This window comes from Pelmatolapia mariae, linkage group LG15 (genome assembly GCF_036321145.2).
Source record: "Pelmatolapia mariae isolate MD_Pm_ZW linkage group LG15, Pm_UMD_F_2, whole genome shotgun sequence".
NCBI classification, from domain to species: domain Eukaryota; kingdom Metazoa; phylum Chordata; class Actinopteri; order Cichliformes; family Cichlidae; genus Pelmatolapia; species Pelmatolapia mariae.
In genome coordinates, this window is record NC_086240.1 from 35,600,915 (window position 1) to 35,625,261 (window position 24,347).

General features: G+C 42.4%; 1 protein-coding gene across 17 annotated transcripts in view; it reads left to right on the forward strand.

The window, feature by feature from the left end:
• Positions 1-24,347, forward strand: part of ptprsa (protein tyrosine phosphatase receptor type Sa) — a 233,836-nt gene that overhangs the window by 86,314 nt on the left and 123,175 nt on the right. For 16 of the 17 annotated variants that reach the window (XM_063495088.1, XM_063495075.1, XM_063495079.1 and 13 more), the window contains one exon: positions 20,604-20,827. In XM_063495088.1, the coding sequence (XP_063351158.1) occupies positions 20,734-20,827 (94 nt within the window). In that variant the 5' untranslated portion in view covers positions 20,604-20,733. Of the gene's footprint in view, positions 1-5,591; positions 5,617-20,603; positions 20,828-24,347 lie in introns of all 17 variants that reach the window. The other variant, XM_063495076.1, reaches the window with a different exon arrangement.

Sequence of the window (24,347 nt, forward strand, 5' to 3'; positions counted from 1 at the left end):
ATGGCCACTGCAGCATTTCTAGCACGCACAGAAAATCATTATGTTAACATTAGTATGGGAAATTCACATCACAGCTGTCACTGGCTCCCCACTTCTTTCCCTTCTCCCTCCTATTTCCTTCAAACCCCTCCATTTCCACGGTAAACAGACAGATGAATAATTTAATCACAATCGATTAGTTTGTTTCGGGCTCAAATGTCAGGGTGTCATTTGATCACTTCCCACTCCTCCACCCCCCAACCCCACAAATCTCCCCGCCTCCTCATTACTCCGCTGGGCCAAACAACAGGCTTTCCTCTCTTTTAATTACAAGGAGGATGCCTACCTGTCACTGAAACATGTTTATTGAAAGGACTGCTATTTGGTCTTAACTGATCTAATTGTTTCAAATGCTTGCTGTTTCAGTGTGGGAGTCTTTGTTCTAATGATGTGGATTTTACTCTAAATTTTAAACGCGCAGTCGTGCTCACTAAGCCCAGCAAGATGCAGCTGCACGTGTATGTGTGCGTCAGTCTCGGCCCCAGCAGTCCTAACATTACCTTGTGACGACCAGTCACCATGTTGCGATTTTTCTTCTCTTCCTTTACTCACGGAGGAGTGAAAGTTAGGCAGGCAGGGGGTGGACCGAGGGAAAGGAGTAAAACAAACAAGAGAAAAAAATCGGCAGCCGAGTGATGTTAAGATGAGAGACAGAGGAGAGAGATGGATGAGGGTGGAAAGCAGCAGGGGAAGTTTGTAAAAACTAAAGAAAACAAGCGATCGTCAAAGGAATTAAGGGAGGGCATGCAGAGCAGGGAAGGAGCCTGGGTGAAGGCATTTATAGAAAACTGGAAAAAAACAAAAACATGAAAACGTAAAATCAAAAAGCCTGAGGTGGACTCACTGCTTTGCGAGATCAAACAAAGCAACTTGTTTGTGCGGAAAATCAAGAACATTACCACCCGTGCCTGATTAAAGTATGAATATAATTTATTTAAAATGTCACATGATTGGTTGCATTCCCAGTTGCTTTGTGGTAGAGTGTCTCTGCTGTTTACATCCAAATCTGTATTCACACACTTTTAGCTGGAGTTTGGGCTAATCAGTGTTTTTTTTAACACTCCCACATTGAGGAGTTAAAAAAAGAGAGAGAGAGAATTTCTGGTGGAAAAAAAGTTTCCAGAAGAAGATAAAAATGGTCTTTTTAAACGCACAGTGACATTAGGCTCAAATCAAAATATCAGCAATCGCCATTGTTGATTCCTGAGGTCATCACCCATTGGCAAAAACCCTTCTGCAAGGAGATTCTCCACATAGTCATAAATGAGCCCTGCCAGGGACTTTTAGTGATTGAACTACCTCTAACCTGCACTTTCTTTCCATATCTTTGTTTTTCTTTTCTTCATTCAGGAGGGGATATAAATATTTGTAGCTTGAAAGAGAAAATTGGCAAACCTGTGCTCCGGCTCAGTGGATTTTGTTCAGCATGTTGTAACGGTGTTTTGTTCCCCAAGTCTCTGCCTCAGTGAAAACTGTAAATTGTGCTCATGGCAAGAAAAAAAGAAATCCCCTTATATAAAAACAGCCTTGGCATGACTAGAGGTCAAAAACAGAACAGAGCAAAACATGAAGTATGGGTAGTTGGTTCAGCTGGTTAGAAATGAATATTGGTGGCTGACGATGTTTTTGAGAAATTTGTAGGGGTTTTTTGCGTGTGTACGATAGTCTCCGTGCTATATGTCATGGATAATGAGGGTAAAAAGGGGCAGCTGGTTCACCTCTTCGTGGCAGCCAGCTGCACCGTAGCTCTACTGTAGCCTGCCCCTCACACATACGCACCCATACAGTCGCTCTGGTGGAAAATGCTTGGGAATTACTGTTGTTGCTCTGGGTTCATTCATGAGTGGACCTGGCTACGAGCGTACTGCAATACCCAGGTGACCGAGGCAGCCTTGTGGGACCTTGTTAGTGACAAATACACACACAGCCAAACAGAGAGAGGCGCCACATCCTCAGTTTACTCCTACAGCCAATATCCTAGGCGTAAATCGTTGAAAAAGCATTCTGTTGCAAAATGAAAATTGTTCTGTGTATTTGTAACTTAGTAGCTGTAATTTTAAGTGCCTTCAGATTTATTTTTTTTAGTTTATCAAGCAAATGTGCTGCAGTGAGCTGGGGCCAAGCCAGGTGGCTTTGCCTCTTCGACTCTCCATCCTCTCATTTTGTTGTCATCGCCTTTAATTTACCTCAGAGGCTTTCCTGCCGTCATGCCAGCAAACGCAGCGTCAAAATTAGGGCTGGAAGTCCAATGGAAGACATGCTTTTTGTATATGTATGCAAGGATGTACAGACATTTTTGCATGGTGGTGTTCACACGCACACGCATGCAGACAGCACACACTTAAAATACACAGGGATGGCTTGACCAGATGGAACTGCCTGCTTCTTGCTGAGCGAGCTTGACAACCGTTGAGCAGCTTGAGGTGTACCAAAGTGTCGGGCCACAAACACAGACCAAGCCATAGTCACATATAATGAACACATACATATAGTATCCATGCAGATAGGCTGACACGTCTCATACACTCACATTTCTGTAGTCTTGTCACACACATGTGAAATCACACATTGACAATCGTAGTCACACAAACTCAGGCACTCACATAGACAAAAAGGACAGACGCATTCAAACTGAAGCGCTATTGCATCAGACAAGACCTTCAATCAAGCCCTGTGTTTTGTATTCTCAATAGCTAGAGTGTCACTTGTATTAGTGGCTGATTAGCTTCCTCTCTGTGTAACGCCCGTGCATATTGACAGCCATTTCTTTCTCTCTCCCACTGTCCCTCTCTTCATTTTCACCTATTCTCCCTTTGTTCCCTCCCTTCTCTTGCTCCATTCCTCCCTTGCTACGAATCGTGACTCTCCAGTCAGCCTGTTCCCTTAGCTGTGATTAGGGGCTTTGGATTTCAGCCTGCATGTATTTCAAGGCCCGGAGGTGTTTAGGGGAGAGGGAAAAAAATGGCTGTCGTTTTCTGTCTAATAAAGGAAGACGAGTGAGGGTGATCCAAATATGCAAAGTGAGCAAGTGAACGAGTTGTACACAACTCTTATGATGAATAACCGAAACAAAAGAAATATAAAAAGCATGGGGAAAAAAATGGGCCTCCTGGTTGAGTGAGAGCCAGCACTCTGCCTGGCGCCAAGAAGATGAGCAGCTTGGTGCCTGGCTTGGATGTCAACATTTTATGCTCTTTCTCAATTTTTGTTCACTCTGTTACTCTTCAAATGATTAATTGCAATGGTGTGTGTCTGAATGAAGCTCAGATTTCCTCATTATTATTTTTTTTTACTTCTGCCTCGTTGACATTTTGATTTTGTGTTGCTGATATACTCTTAGGAGTCTGCTGTCACGTTTCTGTCATGCACCTCGTAACTGTTGTGTGTTTCTGACTCGCTTGAAGGAAAAGGGTATATGCTAAAGAAGTTTAAGCACATTTAACTCCATATCCTTTTCCTCACATACAAGTTCTTGAATAATCAGGGCCCGGCTCACAGTACCATATCGCCCCAATACACTACTTCTCTCTCAGAATGCAGGCTTACTTGTGTTTCCTAAGATATTTAAAAGTAGAATGGGAGGCCGAGCCTTCAGCTTTCAGGCCCCTGTTCTGTGGACCCAGCTCCCAGTTTGGATTAAAGAGAGAGACATCCTCACTACTTTTGAGATTAGGCTTAAAGCTTTCCTTTTTGACAAAGCTTACAGTTAGGGCTAGACCACAAACCTTCCCTTAGTTATGCTGCAATAGGCTTAAGCTGCAGGTGGCTTCCCTTCCTTTTAAAAGGCAGTTTTTCCTTTCCACTGTTGCCAAGTGCTTTCTCAGAGGGTCATCTGATTGTTGGGGTTTTCTTTCTATTATTATATGGCCTTAGCTTCCCTTTACCTTGAGATGACGATTGTTGCGATTTGGGGATTTATAAATAACATTGAAATGAACTGAATAACATTTATACATCATTTTATGTTTAGAAAGATGTAACAGTCTAAAAACAGTCTAATTCTACCTAATCAATTAAATGCCGAACATAATCATGCCTACCGTTCTAAATAATGTTACATAGACAAGAAGTCATCACACTTAATGAGCGTTCTTTGTTCCTTTTATTCAACAACTATCTTTAATATTGTCATTTGGTAATTGAACTGACCAGTTGTGGTCACATTTAAAGCAGTGGGCACACTATAAATTGAAATTTTGTGAACCTGTGGTCTTACATGTTACCTTATAAAATGACTTTGAAACTTAAAAGGTACAATATTTGACTACAAAGAATGCTGCTCGGGAGTGATGGTGACTCTTTGGCAAAGATGCACGACAGTTGTGCACATAGATATTGACCATTATTGATTGTTGGCTTTTCTTAGTCTTATAACTACTTCCTGATAACGCCTCAGGGGAGATTTTAAGATGAGAACGTGAGCCGGGAAGACCTCGCGTGAAAGACAAAGACTAACCCCTGCCAGACAAATGTGAAATATTGAAAATCTGTCTCGAGATTTGACTTGAGACTGGGACCAGGATTGACCCTGGTTATCGATGTAAATACTGTAATCCTTAACCAGGTTAGAGCAGAACAGGCTTTTATTTAGTTTAAGGCTTCTTTCATTCTAGTTGTCTCTACCCACTCTTGATAACCAAGCTGATGACCAACTTTGCAGTCAGAACTCTGCTAAAGATTTGAAAGTCTTGAAAGTCCCCCTATCTTTGAAGCTGACTGGTGGTCGCTTGCAGACATGTCAGGCTCTGGTTGCCTAGGTAACATACTGCCATATTTACTACCAAGTCATATGTTAATCAACAGCCTCCTCCTTGCCTTTATCTTGGGTCCCAATTTTGAGTTACCAGCAGCTTTTTTTGGCCATAGTTGCTTGAAGTTGTCTTTTTGGTTTTTGTTCACCACGTTGCCTCTGGTGTGAACACAGTTTAACTTTCCTCTCTCACTTCTCTTTTCCAGTAATCTAACTCTGTGTATGCATTAGCCATTTTTTATTGCATGAACTCTGGACATGCAGTAATATTGCAAAGAAATAACAGGAATAGACTCCCTATAAGCTCTTTTAGTCATTCTGCTTCTAGTATGGACCCACCAGAATAACGTGATGATGTTATGATTTTACGATATCACTTATGAGTGCCTTGTTGATTCTGAGCATGGCAAAAAAGTTGGACATTGGTTACGTTATGCCAATCTTAAACAGTTTGAGTTGAGCCTTTTCTGGTAGTTTTTATTTCTTCCCTGAAAACAGGCCTGAAAGATTCCTGGGCTGTTTTAAACGCCAACAGATTCCTTGCAGTAGAAAACTGCCAATGTTCTCCATGTCACTGGGGCTGGCTCCAAAGCCTGTCTGGGACTAGTGTGATACAACCATCTACCTCCAGTAAGCCCCCATCAGAGACCCCCATATCCTCCCACTTGTGTGTTTGATTGTGTTTAAAGTGCAGGGGGTGTGTCTTCTCTCTCACTGGCGTGTTTTGCCCTTATGTTGTCATTCTCTATGCAAAACAGCTTTCAGTATTTCTTTTGTCTGCCTTCTTCTTTGTCTTTTCCAGACCCAGTAATTGTACGTATGGGTCGGTAAGTCTATCACATTGCTTTTAAGTCATAGCAGAACAGTAGAGCTTTCCGTCCTTTTGCTGTTTTTTCTCTCAGTCTTTCCGTCTCCTTCAAAACTCCGAGCAGTGTGACACAGCGCAATACACAGCATGGGTGTGCAAAGTGGTAAAATGACAAACGCACACACCGAGAGAATAAAAGACAGCAAGACAGAGAGAAAGCGGTCTTGTTTATGCATTAGTTGCAGGACTTAAAAGGCCCACCACCCCACCCACTCTACCATCACTTAAAATCAGCGTGGATACTGCAGGCAGGAAAACAAACAAGCCCAGCAACAACCCCCACCCACACAATTTCTGCTGGGGTGTTGCTGTTTTGAATATTGCAGAATAAATTTAGTCTTGTTTTTTGCCATCTTCTAAAAATATATTTTATTTGCATGCCATAGCTTGGTCTGACTCACAAAAATATGTAGTGTACAAAAACTTGAGGTTATCCTTCACACACACAAAAACAGAGCTAAATCAGGCAGGGATGGATGTCTTGCTAACCGTTCCCTGCTGTGAAGGAATGTATGGTGTTATAAAGGAGTATTTAAAGATGTTTACCAGCTGTCTGACCTCCCACCTTTGACCCCCACACACCAGCAACACCACCACCACCCCCAACCTTTACTCCCACGGCGCCCTCGGCGCGCTGAAATTTGCTCTAAAGTCAAAGGAGTGTGACGTGCTGTGGCACTGTGGGGGTTTAATAGTATGGTGGTGCTGAAGCGTCATTTGTCGGAGTGAAAGGGTCAGAGGGTAGACACATGCTCAGAGGAGTGATGGCTTGTAGAAAGACTGTGCGCATGAGTGATTGTGTAAGTGAGAGAACCAGTGTACACCTCTGAGAAGCAACATGTTACTACTGTGTGGCCCTCCTATTAGGTACTATATATATATATATATATATATATATATATTTATATATATATAGATTTATATAGATTTATATATATATATATATATATATATATATATATATATATATAATATATATATAGATTTCTTCCGGCGCCCCCCCGTGTGCGGCAGCCTGTTACAGCAGCTCTGCTCATTCCGAGTTTCTTTCTTTCTTATCTTTTCTTCTCGTAATTTTTTATAACTAACGTATTAGTAATTAGACTCTGCAACCATGTTCTACCGTTTTGTGCTAGTTCTGGTCGTTTTTCTTAGTTTTTTTCTACTTTTTTCACCCGTGTGTGGGGACCCAGAGCAGGGATCCTTTGTTTACAGTAAGGATCAGCTGTTAGCGCTGCGTCCCACAGCAGTACTGCCGGCGGACAGACCCGACATTCCCAGCGAGCTGAGGAGGAAAAGACGGGGGTGTCGTGCTGGGAAGGAGCGCCGTCGCCCGAGAAGGAGACGTTATCGACCATCTCTTCCTTCTGTAATTATTGGAAATGTACGGTCTTTGCACAATAAATTGGATGAGCTCACGTCGCTAACCTGGTCACAGAGGGAGTACCGGCAATGTAGCATCATGATGCTAACGGAGTCGTGGCTAACACCGCTAACTCCGGACACGAGTGTGACACTACCGGGATTCCAGCTGCTTCGAGCGGACAGGACAAGAGACAGCGGTAAGAGGAAAGGAGGGGGACTGGCAGTGTTTGTGAATGACAGATGGTGTAACCCTGGGCACATCACTGTAAAAGAACAACTCTGCAGCAGAGACATTGAGCTGTTAGCCGTTAGCATGCGTCCGTACTACCTGCCCCGGGAATTCTCGCATGTTATCGCGATAACAGCGTATGTCCCCCCCCTCGGCCAACGCGGATGCAGCCTGTGACACTCTCCACTCAGTGGTCAGCAGACTGCAAACACAATCTCCGAGAGCCCTCCTCATAATATCAGGGGACTTTAATCATGCCTCACTGGACTCCACACTGCCCACCTTCACCCAGTATGTGACCTGCCCAACCAGAGACAATAAAACACTGGACTTACTGTATGCCAATGCTGAAGAGGCATACAGTTCATCACCTCTCCCTCCCCTGGGCAGATCTGATCACAACCTGGTGCACCTTGTCCCTGTGTATGAGCCCTTAGTGCGCAGGGAGCCACCAGCCACCCGCACAGTACAGAGATGGTCGCAGGAGAGCGAGGAGGCTCTTAAGGATTGTTTTAAGTCGACTGTGTGGGAGGTGATCTGTGACGACCACGGAGAGGACATCGACAGCCTTACCACATGCATTACGGACTATATTAATTTCTGTGTGGATAACACCGTACCTACCAGGACTGTACGGTGTTTCTCCAACAACAAACCTTGGATTACCCCGGAAATTAAAGCCGTCCTCAAGCAGAAGAGGAGGGCCTTCAAATCCAAAGACAAAGAGGAGTTGAAAAGGGTGCAGAGAGAGTTGAGGGGACTGATAAGGAATGGGAAGGATAGCTACAGGCAGAAGATGGAGAACCAGCTTCAGCAAAATAACGTTGGTGAAGTCTGGAGAGGCCTCAGAACCATCTCGGGCCATAAACATCAGAACTCTCTGCCTGGGAGGGATGTGAGGTGGGCAAATGAACTGAATCATTTCTTCAACAGATTTGATTCAGCAATGAGGCAGTCTCCAACATCGGCTGCAGACTCAACCACCCCCACTGCTGCTGTTCCACCTCTGACACCTCAGACACTTCACACCTCCTCTATTCACCCTGCTCACTCCTCCCCACCCCCAACAACAGCATCCAATACACAATCAACACAAGGCTCCAGACTGTCTCTCTCAACCACCCAGGTTAGGAGGGAACTGAGGAGGATTAATGGCAAGAAGGCAGCGGGTCCAGATGGCATCAGCTCGAGGGTCGTCAGGTCCTGCGCGGACCAACTGTGTGGTGTGATGGAGCACCTCTTCAACCTGAGCCTGAGGCTGGGAAGAGTCCCACAGCTCTGGAAAACCTCCTGTGTTGTACCAGTGCCAAAGACTTCATGCCCCAAGGACCTCAACAGCTACAGGCCGGTGGCTCTGACATCCCACCTGATGAAGACCCTGCAGCTCAGCTTCGGCGCCTTGTGAGCTCATCACTGGACCCACTTCAGTTTGCCTACCAGCCTGGCATTGGAGCGGATGATGCCGTCATTCACCTCCTACATCGCTCCCTCGCTCACCTGGAGACCGCTGGGAGCACTGTGAGAATCATGTTCTTTGATTTCTCCAGTGCCTTCAACACTAATCTTCCCTCGGTTCTGAAGGACAAGCTGGAGAACTCTGGAGTGGACCATCACCTCACTACCTGGATTTTGGACTACCTCACCGACCGACCACAGTATGTGAGGACTCAGGGCTGTGTGTCGGACAGGGTCGTCTGCAGTACGGGGGCCCCACAGGGAACGGTTCTGGCTCCGTTCCTCTTCACCATCTACACTGCAGACTTCTCCCACAACTCCACCCAGTGCTTCCTGCAGAAGTTCTCTGATGACTCTGCTATAGTCGGCCTCATCACTGATGGGGACGACAAGGAGTACAGAGGACTGACTCAGGACTTTGTGGACTGGTGCCAGCTGAACTACCTCCAGATCAATGCCAGTAAAACCAAGGAGCTGGTGGTAGACTTCCGCAGGCACAAACATCCTCCACTGCAACCACTGAACATCCAAGGTATGGACATTGAGACTGTGGACAGCTACAGGTACCTTGGTGTTCATCTGAACAACAAACTGGACTGGACTCATAACTCAGACGCCCTCTACAGGAAAGGGCAGAGCAGGCTGTACCTGCTGCGGAGACTCAGGTCGTTTGGAGTGGAGGGCCCACTCCTGAAGACCTTCTATGACTCTGTGGTGGCCTCAGCCATCTTTTATGGTGTGGTCTGCTGGGGTGGCAGCATCTCTGCTGGGGACAGGAAGAGACTGAACAGGCTGATCCGAAGGGCCAGCTCTGTTCTAGGATGCCCTCTGGACCCAGTGGAGGTGGTGAGTGACAGGAGAATGGTGGCTAAGCTGTCATCCCTGCTGGACAACATCTCCCACCCCATGCATGAGACTGTGACAGCACTGAGCAGCTCCTTCAGTGGGAGACTGCGGCATCCACGGTGTGGGACGGAGAGATTTCGCAGGTCTTTCCTCCCCACTGCTGTCAGACTCCACAACAAAGACTTTAACTGATCATACACACACATCCACAAATGTGCAATAACACAAATGTGCAATAATCTTTCTGGCACCGTTGTATTTTTCACTCTGTTGTATATAGCATTTGTATTCTATTTTTATCCTATTGTATATTTTATTCTATTTTATTCTACTGTATATAGTATTCTATTTTTATTCTATTCTGTACAGTTGTGTACTGTATTTATTCTTATTTTATTTTATTCTAATTGTCCTTCATAACTTTTGCACTGTCCACTTCCTGCTGTGACAAAACAAATTTCCCACGTGTGGGACTAATAAAGGTCATCTTATCTTATCTTATATATATATAGATATATATATATATATATATACATATATATATGTGTGTGTGTGCGAGCATGTCACTTTCTTGGAGGCTTGGAGGCTCCATTGTGCTATCAGAGCTGCCTTTCTTCTGTTGTTTGCCCACGTGCATGCCCGTCGTCCACAATAATCCCCTGTCTGCCACACAAGCAAACTCTTTATTCCAGCGGACTATTGTAGGAAAGTAAGACAAATTCACAATTGACTCTCTGTTTCAGTAGGTTATTGTGGAGGAATACATTAATATGGATCATGCTGCATTATTACCACAAATTACTGGATAAATGAATGTCACATGAGGTGGCTTGAGCCTCAGTTTTTGGCTAAAAGACGCGCCATCTCACGCTGGGCTTTCTGATGGTTATCTAGGAACACATAGGGATTTTTCGAGGGAATAAAATAGTTTGCAGTTAAGTTGGCATTTAATCACTCAATATGTAAGTCTTCTTTGCAGCTAGTTGTTGAAAACTTACATTGCCTGAATTGGCAAGTTACTCCTTGAATAACTTTTTTCTTGTTAAAATACAATGTAGACAGAAAATTTAGGAGGTGTTAGTTTTATAACCCTTATTTGAATTGAAATTGGATCTTTTACTTTTACGTTTTCACCTTCTTTGTAAAGTAAGTGTGCAATTTTTTCCCCTCTTTTTGTCTTTGGTTATTTGTAGCATTTGAATTCCCAAGTCTAAGCATCACATTTGTTCCTGTCTGTTTCTCAGATCTTTTTTAAAGTGACTGTAAAAAAACAGTTGTCTGTACCGCTATAGTGGGAACGCTGGTGGTACGACTGTGACGGGTGCACAAACAGGCAGAGAGGCAGAGTGTGGGTCAGCCTTGCCATCTGTTTCGGGTCTCTGCAGTGCAGTAGATTGACAGGGATACAGACACTCTGGTAACACACAGCCCGCTCCACATAGTGTTGCACAACGCTAATTGCTATGATACCATGTTTATTGTCTTTCTTGTATATTTGAAACATATAATCAGATCCAGTGTCGTTTAAACCAAACAAACCCAAAAGACAGTCATTTTGCACATTAGCGTAGAGCAGTTGCGGCTGCTTCAGTCAGGCAGAGGATGTTGTTCATCTTCTATTTTTTTGAGAACTGAGAGGGAGATTTCAAAAACAGTGTTACGCTTACTTTGGCCATAAGAAAGTGGAGAAAAGTTGCCAAATCAATTCAGAATAACATGCCAGGGGTTGGTTTTATTTGACACAGAGAGACTCCTAACTGCGAGTACCTAGTGCTTGTAAGGAGTCCTTGACTTTACGTGTTAACGAATCAGGTACACCTTTGTGTCCGTTTCAATGAGAGATTTGCACTGATCAGTATCACAAGGGAATTTAAATTGCCAAAGCTTCTAGCTTTGAGCTTGTAGGCTAGAACTTGGTTAGGACCAATTAGTGTCATGTGAGAAACTTCTGACCATAAGGTTACTGCTACGAGCATGGTTTAGGTGAGATGACATGTTTAAAATGTCATTACTTGCTACACAGCAAGAGATTCGCTTTTCATGCATTGCCTTGTCAACAAAAATAGGTTGCTGTAAGCAGACATTCAAGGCTTTGGTTGCCTAGATAAAACTCTAACCTCTTTCTTTCATAATCCTTTTAATTGTTGGCCTCAAATGGAGAAAAGTATTACTCGAGACCCTGATCCTCTTTGCAGTAGTTACGTTGCTTGTCATCTCTTGAAGTTACTGAAAGTCTTTGACTTTCTGTCATCTCTGGTCACAATATCTGTGCCAGTTGCTTTCTATGTGGACTGGCCTAACTAACTAGCTGTCTACACTGGCGTGTTTTTTCTTTGCATTTTATGGCAGCTTACCTGGTTGATATAGTTTTTTTTTTTTTTTTAAATTTGCCTAGACCTTGCCAACGAGTTTCCAAGTGCAACTTCCCAGATGGGACTGCGCAACAAACCATTTGGCTAGCCACGTTCAGTCTGATCCCCCAAAGTCTGAACTACATGCCATGAGAGGATAGCCAAATGCCTTTGCTGTTGCCATCACTGTTGTCTGACTGTTCACTGTGGAAATGAAGAAAATGTAGTAGAAGCTTGTTACAGATGGTTTAACAAGCAGTGAAAATGTAAAAAAAGAATTAAAAAGTCCAATTTAGTGTTTTGCTTTGGGGTTTTTTTTTTTTTGGGGGGGGGGGGGGGGGGTATAAAACTTAATCCGAGCAGTGGCTTCAATGGGAATTCCCAAAGTACGCTTAATGATGTCCAGTGTTGTGTGTTATATTTTCCTCTCTAAATTGTTGTGGGAATGTGAATTTCTCGTGGCGATGCATTTTCATGTTCAGTCCTTTTTGTCATTAATCAGATAATGGCAGAGAAGTGCAAATTAAAATGCACCTTCCCTAATGACACACACACAAAATAAGTTTAATCCTAATTCTGGCTCCCCCAGTGAGGTTATTAAATACTGTTTAGCCTGCTGATGGGCTTTGGCCCAGTTTCTGAAATTACCAGGATTAACTTAATTTTCAATTAAATACTTAAAAAAGAGGCTGAAAAGATGACCACAGTGGATGAAGGGTTTTTTTTTAAACTAAATGACTTTGTTCCATTTGTATATGTCCCTGTATTAGTGTATCTTTGTATATTAATACACAAATCTATCCCATCTCTTTTTTCCACATTTGAGAAGTACAGAATTCATTAAAAAGCTGTCAGGACAAAAGGAGCCTCAGATGTGAACCCTAAAGAGCACCCCTGTTTTATATGTAACTGATCAGTGCACATGAAAATCATATTTTTTGAAACCTGAAGTTGCGAGACCACATAATGGACCCAATTTGCTGCAGATGGATGCTGCTGGAAAAGAGGCCTATTTATGTTTATAGATAAATAAATGAATTGAAAAGAGTCAAAGGCATGATTATCAGGTTCAGAAATACTGTATCATCCTACTTGCACAAGTTAGTTAGGATTTTTATTAGATGATCTGTGCCATGCAGTAACGTTTTTAGATTTCCGTTATGTGAAGCAGAAAAAGAAGGCTAACTTGGCCACGACAGTTTTGTTTCTTTTCTAATCTGTCATGTTGAATTTGTAGAGCAGTGAAACTGCAATGCAAATGGAATGGCACACTCGTTTCGGAAACGGATAAAGAAGTATAGAAAAATAGATTGCATGTCTTAAATTTCAACTTTTCGGAGCGAGGAGCCAAGGATGGCGCCAATTTAGCTCGGTTGTGAATTTTATTAACGTGCCAGTAGCCATTTTGTTGTGTAGGTGTCACAGTTTTTCAAATGGTATATGTCTCATTTTGGAAATGAAACTTCTCAAACCACACAGCAAATGTTACACAGTAAGCCCTGCCAATTGCAGAGAGGAATCTTTCTAAACACCCTGGACTGCCAGTCTTTCCCTCCTCTGCCTCCTACTTGATCACTTAGAATAATCTCATTCACCCCCCCCCCCCCCCCCCCCCCCCCCCCCAACCCGCATCCCATTTCCAGAATGAATATGAAGCATGCTTCCCCAGCTGTCCCAGCCGCCCTTCAGAAACTTCTCTCCCTCTCCTGTGGCAATTTCTAAAGGGCATTCAAGCTGCTGGCTAGTTGGTGCGATGCTTGTCTGACTCTGTGGGCAGCAGGCCAAAAACTGATGTCACTTCTCCAGCCCCTCCTTCCCCCACCTCTTCCCCCACCACAGACACTCCTGAACAACCGCCTCTATATATAAAGAACCGCTGCACCTCCTTTCTCCAACATAAAATTGTGATTTTTACTGTGTCCCATAATTAAATACCTCTATTTTACTTTTTATACTGTTTAGTTATACCCTTCCGTCCTACCAGGGTTATCCCAGACACTGCCACCTGTAAATTTAGGCCTTTGTCATCGCTGGCTGCCATGGCGACAGACGAGGAGAGGCAGACAAAAGTGTACATGTGTGTGAATTTCATGTGCCAACTTGTAATGTCACAGTATGGCGAGGTTACATAGGTGGCAGATAGTGTGTCACCCCTCGGTGACAAACAAAACGGCTGTGCAATAAAGTCTGGGTTTCAGTGGTCAGCTTGGTGCCCAAGCCTCCCAGCTGCCAATCCGTTCGTCTCGACTGCACAGGCCCGATGCTTACTGCTGTGCACTCAACCTCAACAGAGGTGGATTTCAGCTAAAAGCCTCACAGCCCTGGGTGTTTATTGGAAGGACAGCAGTGGCTCATAATGTTCAGAGTAAACCCATTTCCTGCTGATCGAACTCAGAGCAACGCTGCGAGAAAAACAAATAGTTGAAGATTCAGTGGGCTTGTGGTAATTTGGTCTCAAATCTTTTTGTAAATCTGCACTTCCTTTTAGAAGAACTTAGACCCGACAGCGAATGTTGGGGTTTTTTTTCCATTTAAAAAAAATGTTGTGAAGGTTGTCCAAACACCAGTAAGACAAATTTACCAAACGCTGAGCTTTAAAAACTGTATATAATGTCTTAGAGTGCTTTTTCAAAAGGAGAAGTTACCTTCTAATACCGGGAATATACAGTTAAAGTTATTTTTAGTGTAGCATTGCAGAAAAATCTATTTTAGCAGGCAAACTGTGGCTCAAATGGCATCTCCCAAAGATCCCAAAGAAAGGTTATGGTGCTCTCAGGGGGACAGCAGATGGCCGACACAAGGTGTCTCTGAAGTGTCAAGCATCATTTGTGGAACTGGGAGACTGGGAACAGTTAAGGGCAAAGGCTCATGGGAAAGCTACTCCATGGAGAGGTTGCCAGGGGAGGGCGTTCTACAGTCCCTTAATGAGGTCAAGGCAGTGCAGTTCTCCCTACCTATGCAAACAGTCTTCACTTTGGGCAAAAATTGTGCTCATTCATCACTGTAACGATATAATATGCTGTGGATAAATGTCAGTGGAGGTTGTTTTCAGGCTGTTCCCGGGATGCTCTGGTGTCGCTGGGCAGCGAAGACTTGTGGAAACTGGCAACTTTAGAACCGCTCATAAACTGGGAACGTGTCTCTAATGTATCTGTTTACATCTCTGTCATTTCTACTGGCTCAGATTCCTGCTCTGAATGTATAAGACATGTAGGGTTATCACATTTGTTTTCAGATTTCTGTTTGCCTTTTGCATTTAATGGAAATGCCAACACTGTCTTGCATATCTAATATGCTTTCCTTATGTGAGCATTTCTTGTTCCACCGGGGCTTCTCTACATGTGCTGAATGACAGGTGTACCATTTTTTTCAAATTTCTTTGACATTGATCTCTCTGCACGGAGCGGATGGCAACGAAAGAGTGAGGCTGGGAGGTAGATACACACTGGGGCATTTACATAATAGTCCTGCAGTTCCATGCAAATTCATGTGATTTCCTACCAAACATCTGCAATGCAAGCATAGTTTAGTATGCATGAGTTCAAGGGGGAAGGGAAGCAGAGAGAGGAAATGAGGGATTGGAGGGGAATGGGCAAGAAAAATAAAACAGAGACGCTGTAGAAGATTGGAACGATGACTTGTCTGATCAGGAAATATTTAGAAGACAAACACACCTTTCTTCACACCCTCATCTCAGATTTGCCCTTAATATGCATAAAATTCTGATGCAGAAAACTAATAAGATACAGGGGATGAGTACGTGTCTGTGTGTGTGTGTGTAGCTGGTTGGTGGTGTTCCTTACCAGTGACACATGGAATCAATACAGTTAGGACTTCAGCGTGGTAAAAAACAGATGGTCTCTATAGACTTGTTTTATAGCTCAGGCCTGGGTGAGTGTCTTGTGTAGCTGTGCTTCTTACAGAGACAGACATATAGAGTAACTCACAGAAGTAAGAACTATATGGGCATTCATACTTAAATCATTCCACAAACGCATACAAAGAAACAGCAGAATATGCAGATCTTAGTTTGATTAAATAAAGTCCTTCGGGCTTGCAAACATAGTGTCACTCATACATCGCTCAATTGCATTCATACACAAGTACAGGCTCCTGATGAGCTGAATGCCCAGCGTCTTGCATCCTTGTGTTATTGCTCCTCTATAAGGTGTGAATCGATGAAAAGCAGTAAAGTGGCTGAAGTAAAAGCCTGTAACACGAGGCTGACGCATAAAAACTTCATCTATGGTGAAAGACTGCAGAGAGAGAGACAGCAGCTTGAAGGCTAAGCATAAAGAGCAACTAGCACAGTTTGAGCATGAGCATGATGGAAAAGGATTCTTTTTGCTGCTGTTATTTCTGTTATCATCATCCTATGGGAGGGGCTGGCATCTGCCCTGTCGTGTTCATTTAAATCCAGCATTTCCTTCTTCTTTAACATATCTCCCTCAGTTGTTTGTTTTTTTAATAGTTAAAAACTGACATATTAAAATTACTAGTAATTTGTTGCAGGAATTAGAAAAGCTTTGATCACGCTTGTGTTGTAAACAGAAGACCTTGATGTTATATCTGCGATGACTGAGTTAAATATATATGAATAGGCTGTTTTGCAGTAGATTGATCGTTGTCTTTGGACGGATGGTGAGCTGCCAGTGTTCTACAGCCTGACAAAATTAGACAGTGTTACAGGCGTTCTGGAAACCTGGCAATCTATGAAAAACTCACTCTTTCTAAAGCCCCTAGAGTTACTTTTTGGAGTACAAACACTGAAAATATTATTCTTTTTGAGAGTCTAGACATCAAACACTCGGTTTTGATTGCGAAGCCCAACCAAACTGTGGTCTTTTTAACCGTGTGTCTGAAGTGAGCTTACTGTTCATCACATAAAAGGGATTATTAATGTGGTCCCTCAGGTTATAAGTAGTTTTTCTCAGTGTAAATGCAACTTCACATCTTCAGTTTGTGTGTGTGTATCTGTGTGTTTATTACAGTTACTATCTTTGTAACAGTACAGTGCATGAGTGGATAAAAACAGCTTGTATTGAAGTTGTGACTCTCGTGGTTTCCATATACTTACATACCTGTAACTTTATTTTTTTTAAGGATTCATTTCTGCCTTTTGTTATTTTTTTGACTTTTTGCATTGCATTGTGGCTGTGTGCGTGTGTGCATATGCGCACTTTTTATATCAACTTGTCATACTCTCATTTCATGCTTATGGCGTGGATTCCCATCTTCCCTTCCCCTCAGTGCCTTTCTCAATCTTAGTAATCAAATGCATTAGTATCAATATTGCATGGGGAAACGAGCCGAATTTAAAGCTTGACCATGTCAAAGTGAGAGTCCCTAATAGCCAGTGACTGCCACCACTCAGTGGAAATTGTGCTGCCATTTTGGCTGTAATTACTGAAGCTTGGCTCTGGGTTAATATCTCGAGTGATGGGCAGTTTTCACATGGGATAAAAGTTCTAGCTTCAAAATATATTCATTGCCCATCAGTGGGAATAGCCCAAAGTAATGAATAGACTTTGTCTCTGTATGGGTTTTAATCAAAAAGTGTGCAGCACTTTTTAATTTAGTTTACTTCAAAGGGGATTTTCACTGATAAATGATACATGTGTGTCAGACAGTCTTGTGATATTCTACTCTCTGTTTGTGTCTTATCTACTTGCAAATACTTAGATACAATAGATTCCTTATTCAGTCGCTTTTTACATCTAGATTCACAGATCAACACATTTTAGAAATAAAAATTAGAATTAACATAAACAGTAACTACACTGGAGCACGCTAACTAACATTTGCTGTGTTACCTTCAGATTGTGGGTAAAGTTACAGATATTTGCCAGCTTGGAGTTAATGGCTATGGTAAACATCAGTACAGGTGTATTTTGTGTGATTACCTGAGTGGTCTCTTGCACATTGACCACACTCCCATCTACAGGGCATGGGTGGTCACTCTTTGATGAGTATTAAAATGGTGTGAATTTTATGCTTTTTAGTCCCTACAGATATGAACACCTATGGGAGATATGAAGGAAATACCTTTTTCCTATTGCCCTGTTAGTTTACTAAGACATGCTAAAGTTCATTTCTGGTGGTGCATGCTAGCCCAAATATTTTACTTTGACTTTTTATCCCCTCTTTTTAGTCAACTTTCATCTTTCCATGCACACTTGTCTGTGTAATCTCTGTCTTCCATTTACTAAAACGAAGGCAGAATGAAGCACTATACCCAGCGTCCATGGTTAATCTCCAGCACCCATATGGTCTTAGGCTATGTTTGGTGAGGCTGTTCAACAACAATAGCTGATGTAGTTGTGTTGTTAAGTTTATATGGCAACCAGAGGTGATGATAGTAAGCCATGTCCTAAGGGGAGACCCATAAATCACAAGTTAGGCATGTTGTGAACAGAGAGTTATTCCCTACAGATACGCGAGATTCTCTCTGTCAACCCCAGTGTTTAAAGTCAGAACAATAAAACCATCATTCATAACTTCTAGACTGTTTTTACTCCCCCTCTATTCTCTCTGTTTATGTGTATTTTACTCGGTTCTTACCAATGACATCACTGGCCCTCCTGGCAAAGAAGAAGAAAAAAAGCGAGGACACATGTTGGTCGCGTGCGTGTAGTATTGTGTTGAAAGATGAGTTGAGCTTCTGAAAAACACCCACTCTTTCTTGGTATGGTGTCGCCACAAAAGGCCTATTGTTAATCGCGCCTTTTCTGTTTTTGTAAGTGTGCCTGCGCCACGTTTTTCTTACATATTTTCCACATTCTTGCTCATTACATATAGGGAGGACTGGGGGGTTTAGAGATGAATAGATTTTGTGTTATATATGGATTTGGCTCTATGTGTTTGGGGCTTAATTTTCAGTGTGCCTGCAGCGCGTGTGTCTGCTATGTGAGCCTGGTCCAGGAGTTGTGAAGGGTGGGGCGCTCTTAAATGCCTGCTGTCTGGGGTGCTTGGTTACACTGCAATTAGCCCTGGTTTTCTGCCTCTCACAAGGCCACAGTCAAAAAATGGAGCCCAGCAAAACAGCTGCATTATATTAACCTTTTTAACTCTCCTGAGAATTTAACTGTTTGACATAGCTGACAAAAATCGCAAACCTGTAGGTAGGGTTGTCTAATTTTATTTTAATCTGTTTAAGTTATTTATTTTAGTTTTTACTTATTCGTTTTATTTCATTGAATTAAGGTAATGGAAGCTTTTGTATCTCAGTCTTGTACTCCCAATAAAAGGTCACCAAGATAACTGAGACATGACATAATGAGGTTAAGTGATGGAGTGTAGTACACGTTGAAGTGATGCATCCCTGAATTTCCATGATTGCGTGTGTGCCAATGTGCTTTTGACCCTGAATCCATCTGAATGTTTTTTTTTAAGTATATTCGTTTCACTTATTTGGCCTCTTTAGTTGAATAATAACTCTTTCATTAAAACCCTGAGCTGTGCAGAAGGTAAGAATGCTTTTTTCAGGGACATTTTGAAAATTATTGTTTCAAATATATCAATGATCAACGTGTTGCCAAAAAACAAAACAAAAATAGTGATAAATTGTACGTCGTCTACACAGTTAGTTCAGTTGTACCCTTGTTAACCACCTACAGTGCAAGGTAGTTAATCTCCCTTCTAGTAAATTGCTGCCACCCCTTGTGTCACCTCAGCTAAGCAGAATCCCTGGAGCTTGGGGGAGTTCACCGTCTTGCACAAGGACACCAAAGCAGGGCAGATGCTGGCTGACACTTTGTCCTGTGATCTGGGTCCTCTGAGAGCGCACGGTTTTGGGTTTTCATGTTCACAGCTTGATTGCTGAGACAGACAGAGCTTTGCGTTTAAGCGTCCTTGAGCATGACACTGAATATCTCGCTGTAAGTGGTAAAAGTATGTCAGCACATATTCATCACATTCATGTCGTGATTGCTCCTAGTTCTGTCTTTGTGTGTCTCTTTATGCATATCTTGTTAATTAAAGAGTATGTATTACCACATGGTGGTGACTGTGCGCAGCACCAGCCGTATCAATGAGAAAAAAAAAAAGAAAAAAAAAAAGAGAAGAGTAGTGCCTGTGTGGGTGGGTGGGTGGGAGTGTAGTGGGTGTCATCCTGGGTTCCTTGGTCTCTCTGTGCAGCTTGGGGGATTAATGGCAATTTGAGTAAAACAAAGAGACGATGCCTGGGATATCGTCAGGTGCCTGTATAATTACAAGGCGGTGAGATAAGCAAATAACGACAAGATCAGGCGATTAGGAGGCGAAGAAGAAAGAAAGCAGCGGCTGCCCTACCCTGCTAATTGAGGGATGTGAGAAAACAGTGGTTGTGAGATCGGAATGTTAAAGGTTTGGGGATGTGGCGCATTTACTCCCAGCTGTGCCACTGATAACCTGTTAGCTTACTTGCATTTATGCGTCACCGCCAATGAGGGATTGTAGAAAGTGCAGCAGACTGTCGTGACCTGTGTTCTTTTGCTGTGGGCAAAACCACCATTGTGGAACTGGAGGTTTTATATGGAATTGTTGCAACAGTGAAATTGTTATGACACTTTAGTATCATAGTTAAGAAGTATGATCATGTACTGTGTATGATTAATGTACTGTGACCAAAATCTGATTGTTACAAAGTAATATAGGTAACAAGTGTTTTTGGGTTCATCACTTTTATTTATTCATATTTATTTCCTATTCTGTGTTTTGCAGAGCGTCAAGCTGTCCTGCTTGAAGACCCCACACGTCCTCGTGCAGTTGGGGCCTCGGCTCTCCAGCCAGGTCAAAGGTCACTCCGACCCTACCCTCCCCCTCCCCCTCCCCCTTCCCTACCAGAGCCAAGATGGCCACCAGTGGTGCCCTGCGCATCTCCTTGCAAGTCCTGCTGCCTGTGATCACTCTGCTGCTATCACTGCTGCTCACCGGCTCCAACGCCAGTAAGTACCAAGAAACTGACAACTTCTCAATTTCGGTGCCTCTAACAGGTTCATCACTCATATCTGCAAACTTATTAAAAAGCGGAGTAATCACAAAAAAGGGGGGAGGGAGGGACATTATATAAGCTTTGGTGAACCTTTTTTTTTACTTTGAGCACTTCCGAGATGCTTTTGTTGCATTTTGCGACTGCACATTTGCATTTAAAGATTGCATGCTAATGACTGTTTACATCTTATCTAGGAGGGACTGCTTTAGAGTAGCCAGAGGAAAGAAAAAGTTTATTTGTAAAAGCAAAGCCATATTCATTTAGCTGTAGCGGTAATCCTTTGGCCTGTGTTTTTGTGTCTACGCAAACGTGGACTAGGCAGTAAGTTCCACTACTGGAATTACAGGGCACTTGTATGTTTACATCACTGGAGCCACGTGTAAAACACGGCTTATACAGACAGAGGTGTTGTTTAAGTGATACATGGACTTCTCCTTGTATATAGCCACATTAACCAATTCTAAAATTCATGTGCACACTCATGGATACACCAGGGTTAACTTGGGGTTCAGTGTCATGCCCAAGGATAGTTCTACGTGCAGACTGGAAGAGGCAGGGATCAAACCGCTGACTTTATAAACAACCCACCCAATATCCGCCAGAAAGTATGATGTTAGATGGCATTGTCATGATAGAATAACTTGGCTAAGATGCTTCCTGTTTGGATAGGCTGTAAGCCATTGTGTGGGTATTAGATATTTGGATAATGTTGTCACAATGCACTTATTTTCATATAAAAAGATTAATATCGCAGAATAATTGCCTAATTTAGGCATTGTATTTGTCTGTATGCAGTGTCCTCCATAATTAGTAACAGAGTACATAGCGAGATTTCTATGAGCTAAATGTATATAGCTAAATGTTTGTGTATTAGCCCTGGAATATGTCAGTGATAAGTCCTTAAAATGGGAAGTAACAGATTAGACACGTTATTTCACAGTCATTCCTGACTTTTGTTGTCTACCTTGAATAATTTAAGAGGAATATTGTATTTTCCTCTCTGTTTGCTCCGCGTTTTCTTTTATCTCCAATTTGACATTCAATGAATTTGTTCTTAGTGGTTCATGATGACACGATTGCTTGATTTTCCTCATGTTCCAACAGAGGCGAACCTTTGATTGCACAGTGGTTTGACTGTCTGGTAACATAATTGGAGTGTCTTTCAGCTCAGCTGGCAAAAAATATCTAAAACTGCACTCCGACAGATGTCAAACAGATGTCTTTGTTCTCACTGACAGCGAGGCCACAGATGAATGTGGAGCGAAAGTAAACGTCTTAGAGCCCCTGAACTTAATATGTGGCTCATTAGAATGTTCTTGTCTTCTGTCCACTCGCCGACTGTTTATTACGACTCCGTTTCTCCCTCGCGCAGCCTCTGTTTGCTCGCCCTGGTTTAAATAACAATCAGTGCAATCTGCTTCATCTTTGATGGAGATTAGCCCCCCGTACCCCACTGCCATCACCCACCCTCTCACTCTCTCAAAACAGTAGGGCTCTCTGCCCATCTTTGTCTATGCCGTCTGTAGATGAGATTGCTGTTTTTTGTCAGACTTCCTCGCCCTGTCCTGTTGTTTCACTCACATGCTTGTACTTTTGTTGTTGTTGTTGTTCTCCCTTTTTTGGGGTAAAAAAGACACACACAGTCACACACAGGCCTTTTTCTCATCTCTTTTGGGGGCCGCACTATTATGCTTGGAAATATATGCACAAAAGCACAGGCTACCTTCCTCTCCTCCCTTTGAATGGCTTTCACCCCCACATTCATGGCCAGACACACACAGCCCAGTAGTGCAGTTGTCCAATTATTTTCACTCCCACTTGCCGGACTGAAAGGATGCCACCGTTTTGCAGAAAAGCCCAACTGAAAGCATGATGTCATCCCCTCCTCTCACGTCCCTCCCCTCTCTCTCTGCGTCTCCCTCTCTCTCTCTCTCCATCTCCCCTTGCCCTCCATTCCTTTTATTTACACTCATAAATCACGGTGAGAAGGAGACATTTTTAATCAAAAGAGAAAGAAATATGGCTCAATAAATCCTGCCACCCCAACCATAATAATGCGTGGCTTGTGTGAATGTCTATATTTGCATACATTTGTGTTCAGGTACACAAATGTAAATGTTTGTGTGTGTGTGCAAGTTTGAAATATGCTTATGCGTAGAGTTACACCTGAGCCTTTTCACAGGTAGCTGTAAGATAATGATAAACTATAGAAGTATAACATTTGTATAATGCCAGTATCATCCAACAACAATACTTTTGCTTACATATGATTTGCTTTCTTTTTAATTTGTTTGAGCTCTTGGGGTTTTTTTAAGTTCATTTAATCAAGCCAATTAATTCTCAGACACTGATGATACAAAGACCACACCAGTGACAAAAGAAATGTAGTTAATGATTGAGTAATTTTTCATATCTTTATAGAATGCTTTAAAGTCACGATTAAAGGTAGAAAAGCATCCAGCACAAAGAATATAAAGCTTTAACTATATCAGACAGTTCTGGTTAAAAGGGCAGGCTGTTTTCCTTTAGAAAGAGTCTCTGTTGATACCCAAAATAGAGGCCTACTTTACCGATATAAGGGTTTAAAAAAACGAATAACACTGTCAGCGTGTTGGACTCTTTAGAAGCATGAATGACATGATTAAAAGGGGACATAATGGGGTCAGTGTTTATTAACTTGCTGAAATTGATTGTCACAAATAATTTATATACATACACATTACTTGTGAGTTGGGCTCTAATGAGAAGTGTTTACAATTTTGTAAACCTTTGGTTGGCTCTGTAGTGCAGTGGGTTACAGATTCAGCTAACAAGCAAAGGGATCCTGGTTCAGTCCCTGGAGGAGATACAGATCCCTTTGGAGCCACATCAGGAAGAGTATCCGGTGTTCAAAAAGGGGAAAAAAAATGGCTAAATCAAACATGCTACCTTGGTACCCCTATATAAATAAAATAGTTTTCATGTTTAAACTTCAGTTGTAGTAGTGATGCCATATTATATTTTTATTGTGACTACATGTCTTTATAAATTGTATTCACACCTGCACAAACGAACCGCACCCAATGGGAAAACGAACCCGAGTTCGATGTAAACTACCTGAACAGTGCAGGTGTGAAAACATTGTTTTGTCACGGGATCTTCAGATAGAATTCATGTGGATTTTTTTCTTCTTTCGTTTGGAGAAATAAGTTTTGTTTTTGTTACTTTCGTTGAGAAGCTCGCTGTTTTACGCTCAAGTTCAAAGTTTGAATTCTTTTATTTTGTTCTTTTGTATGCAGAAACCCCAAACTTTTTCTTACTCTCTGCTAATATTTTTTAACAGGTAAACCAGAGTATTTGTCATCTTTTTTTAAGGCATTTCACCTCCTCCTCACTTTTTCCTCCTCCTCTCTCTTTGCCTGTTAGAGTTCTCAAATGTTGCTTTCTTGGCAAAGGACTTCTAATAGTAATTGGCCAGAACTCTCAGTGATGGG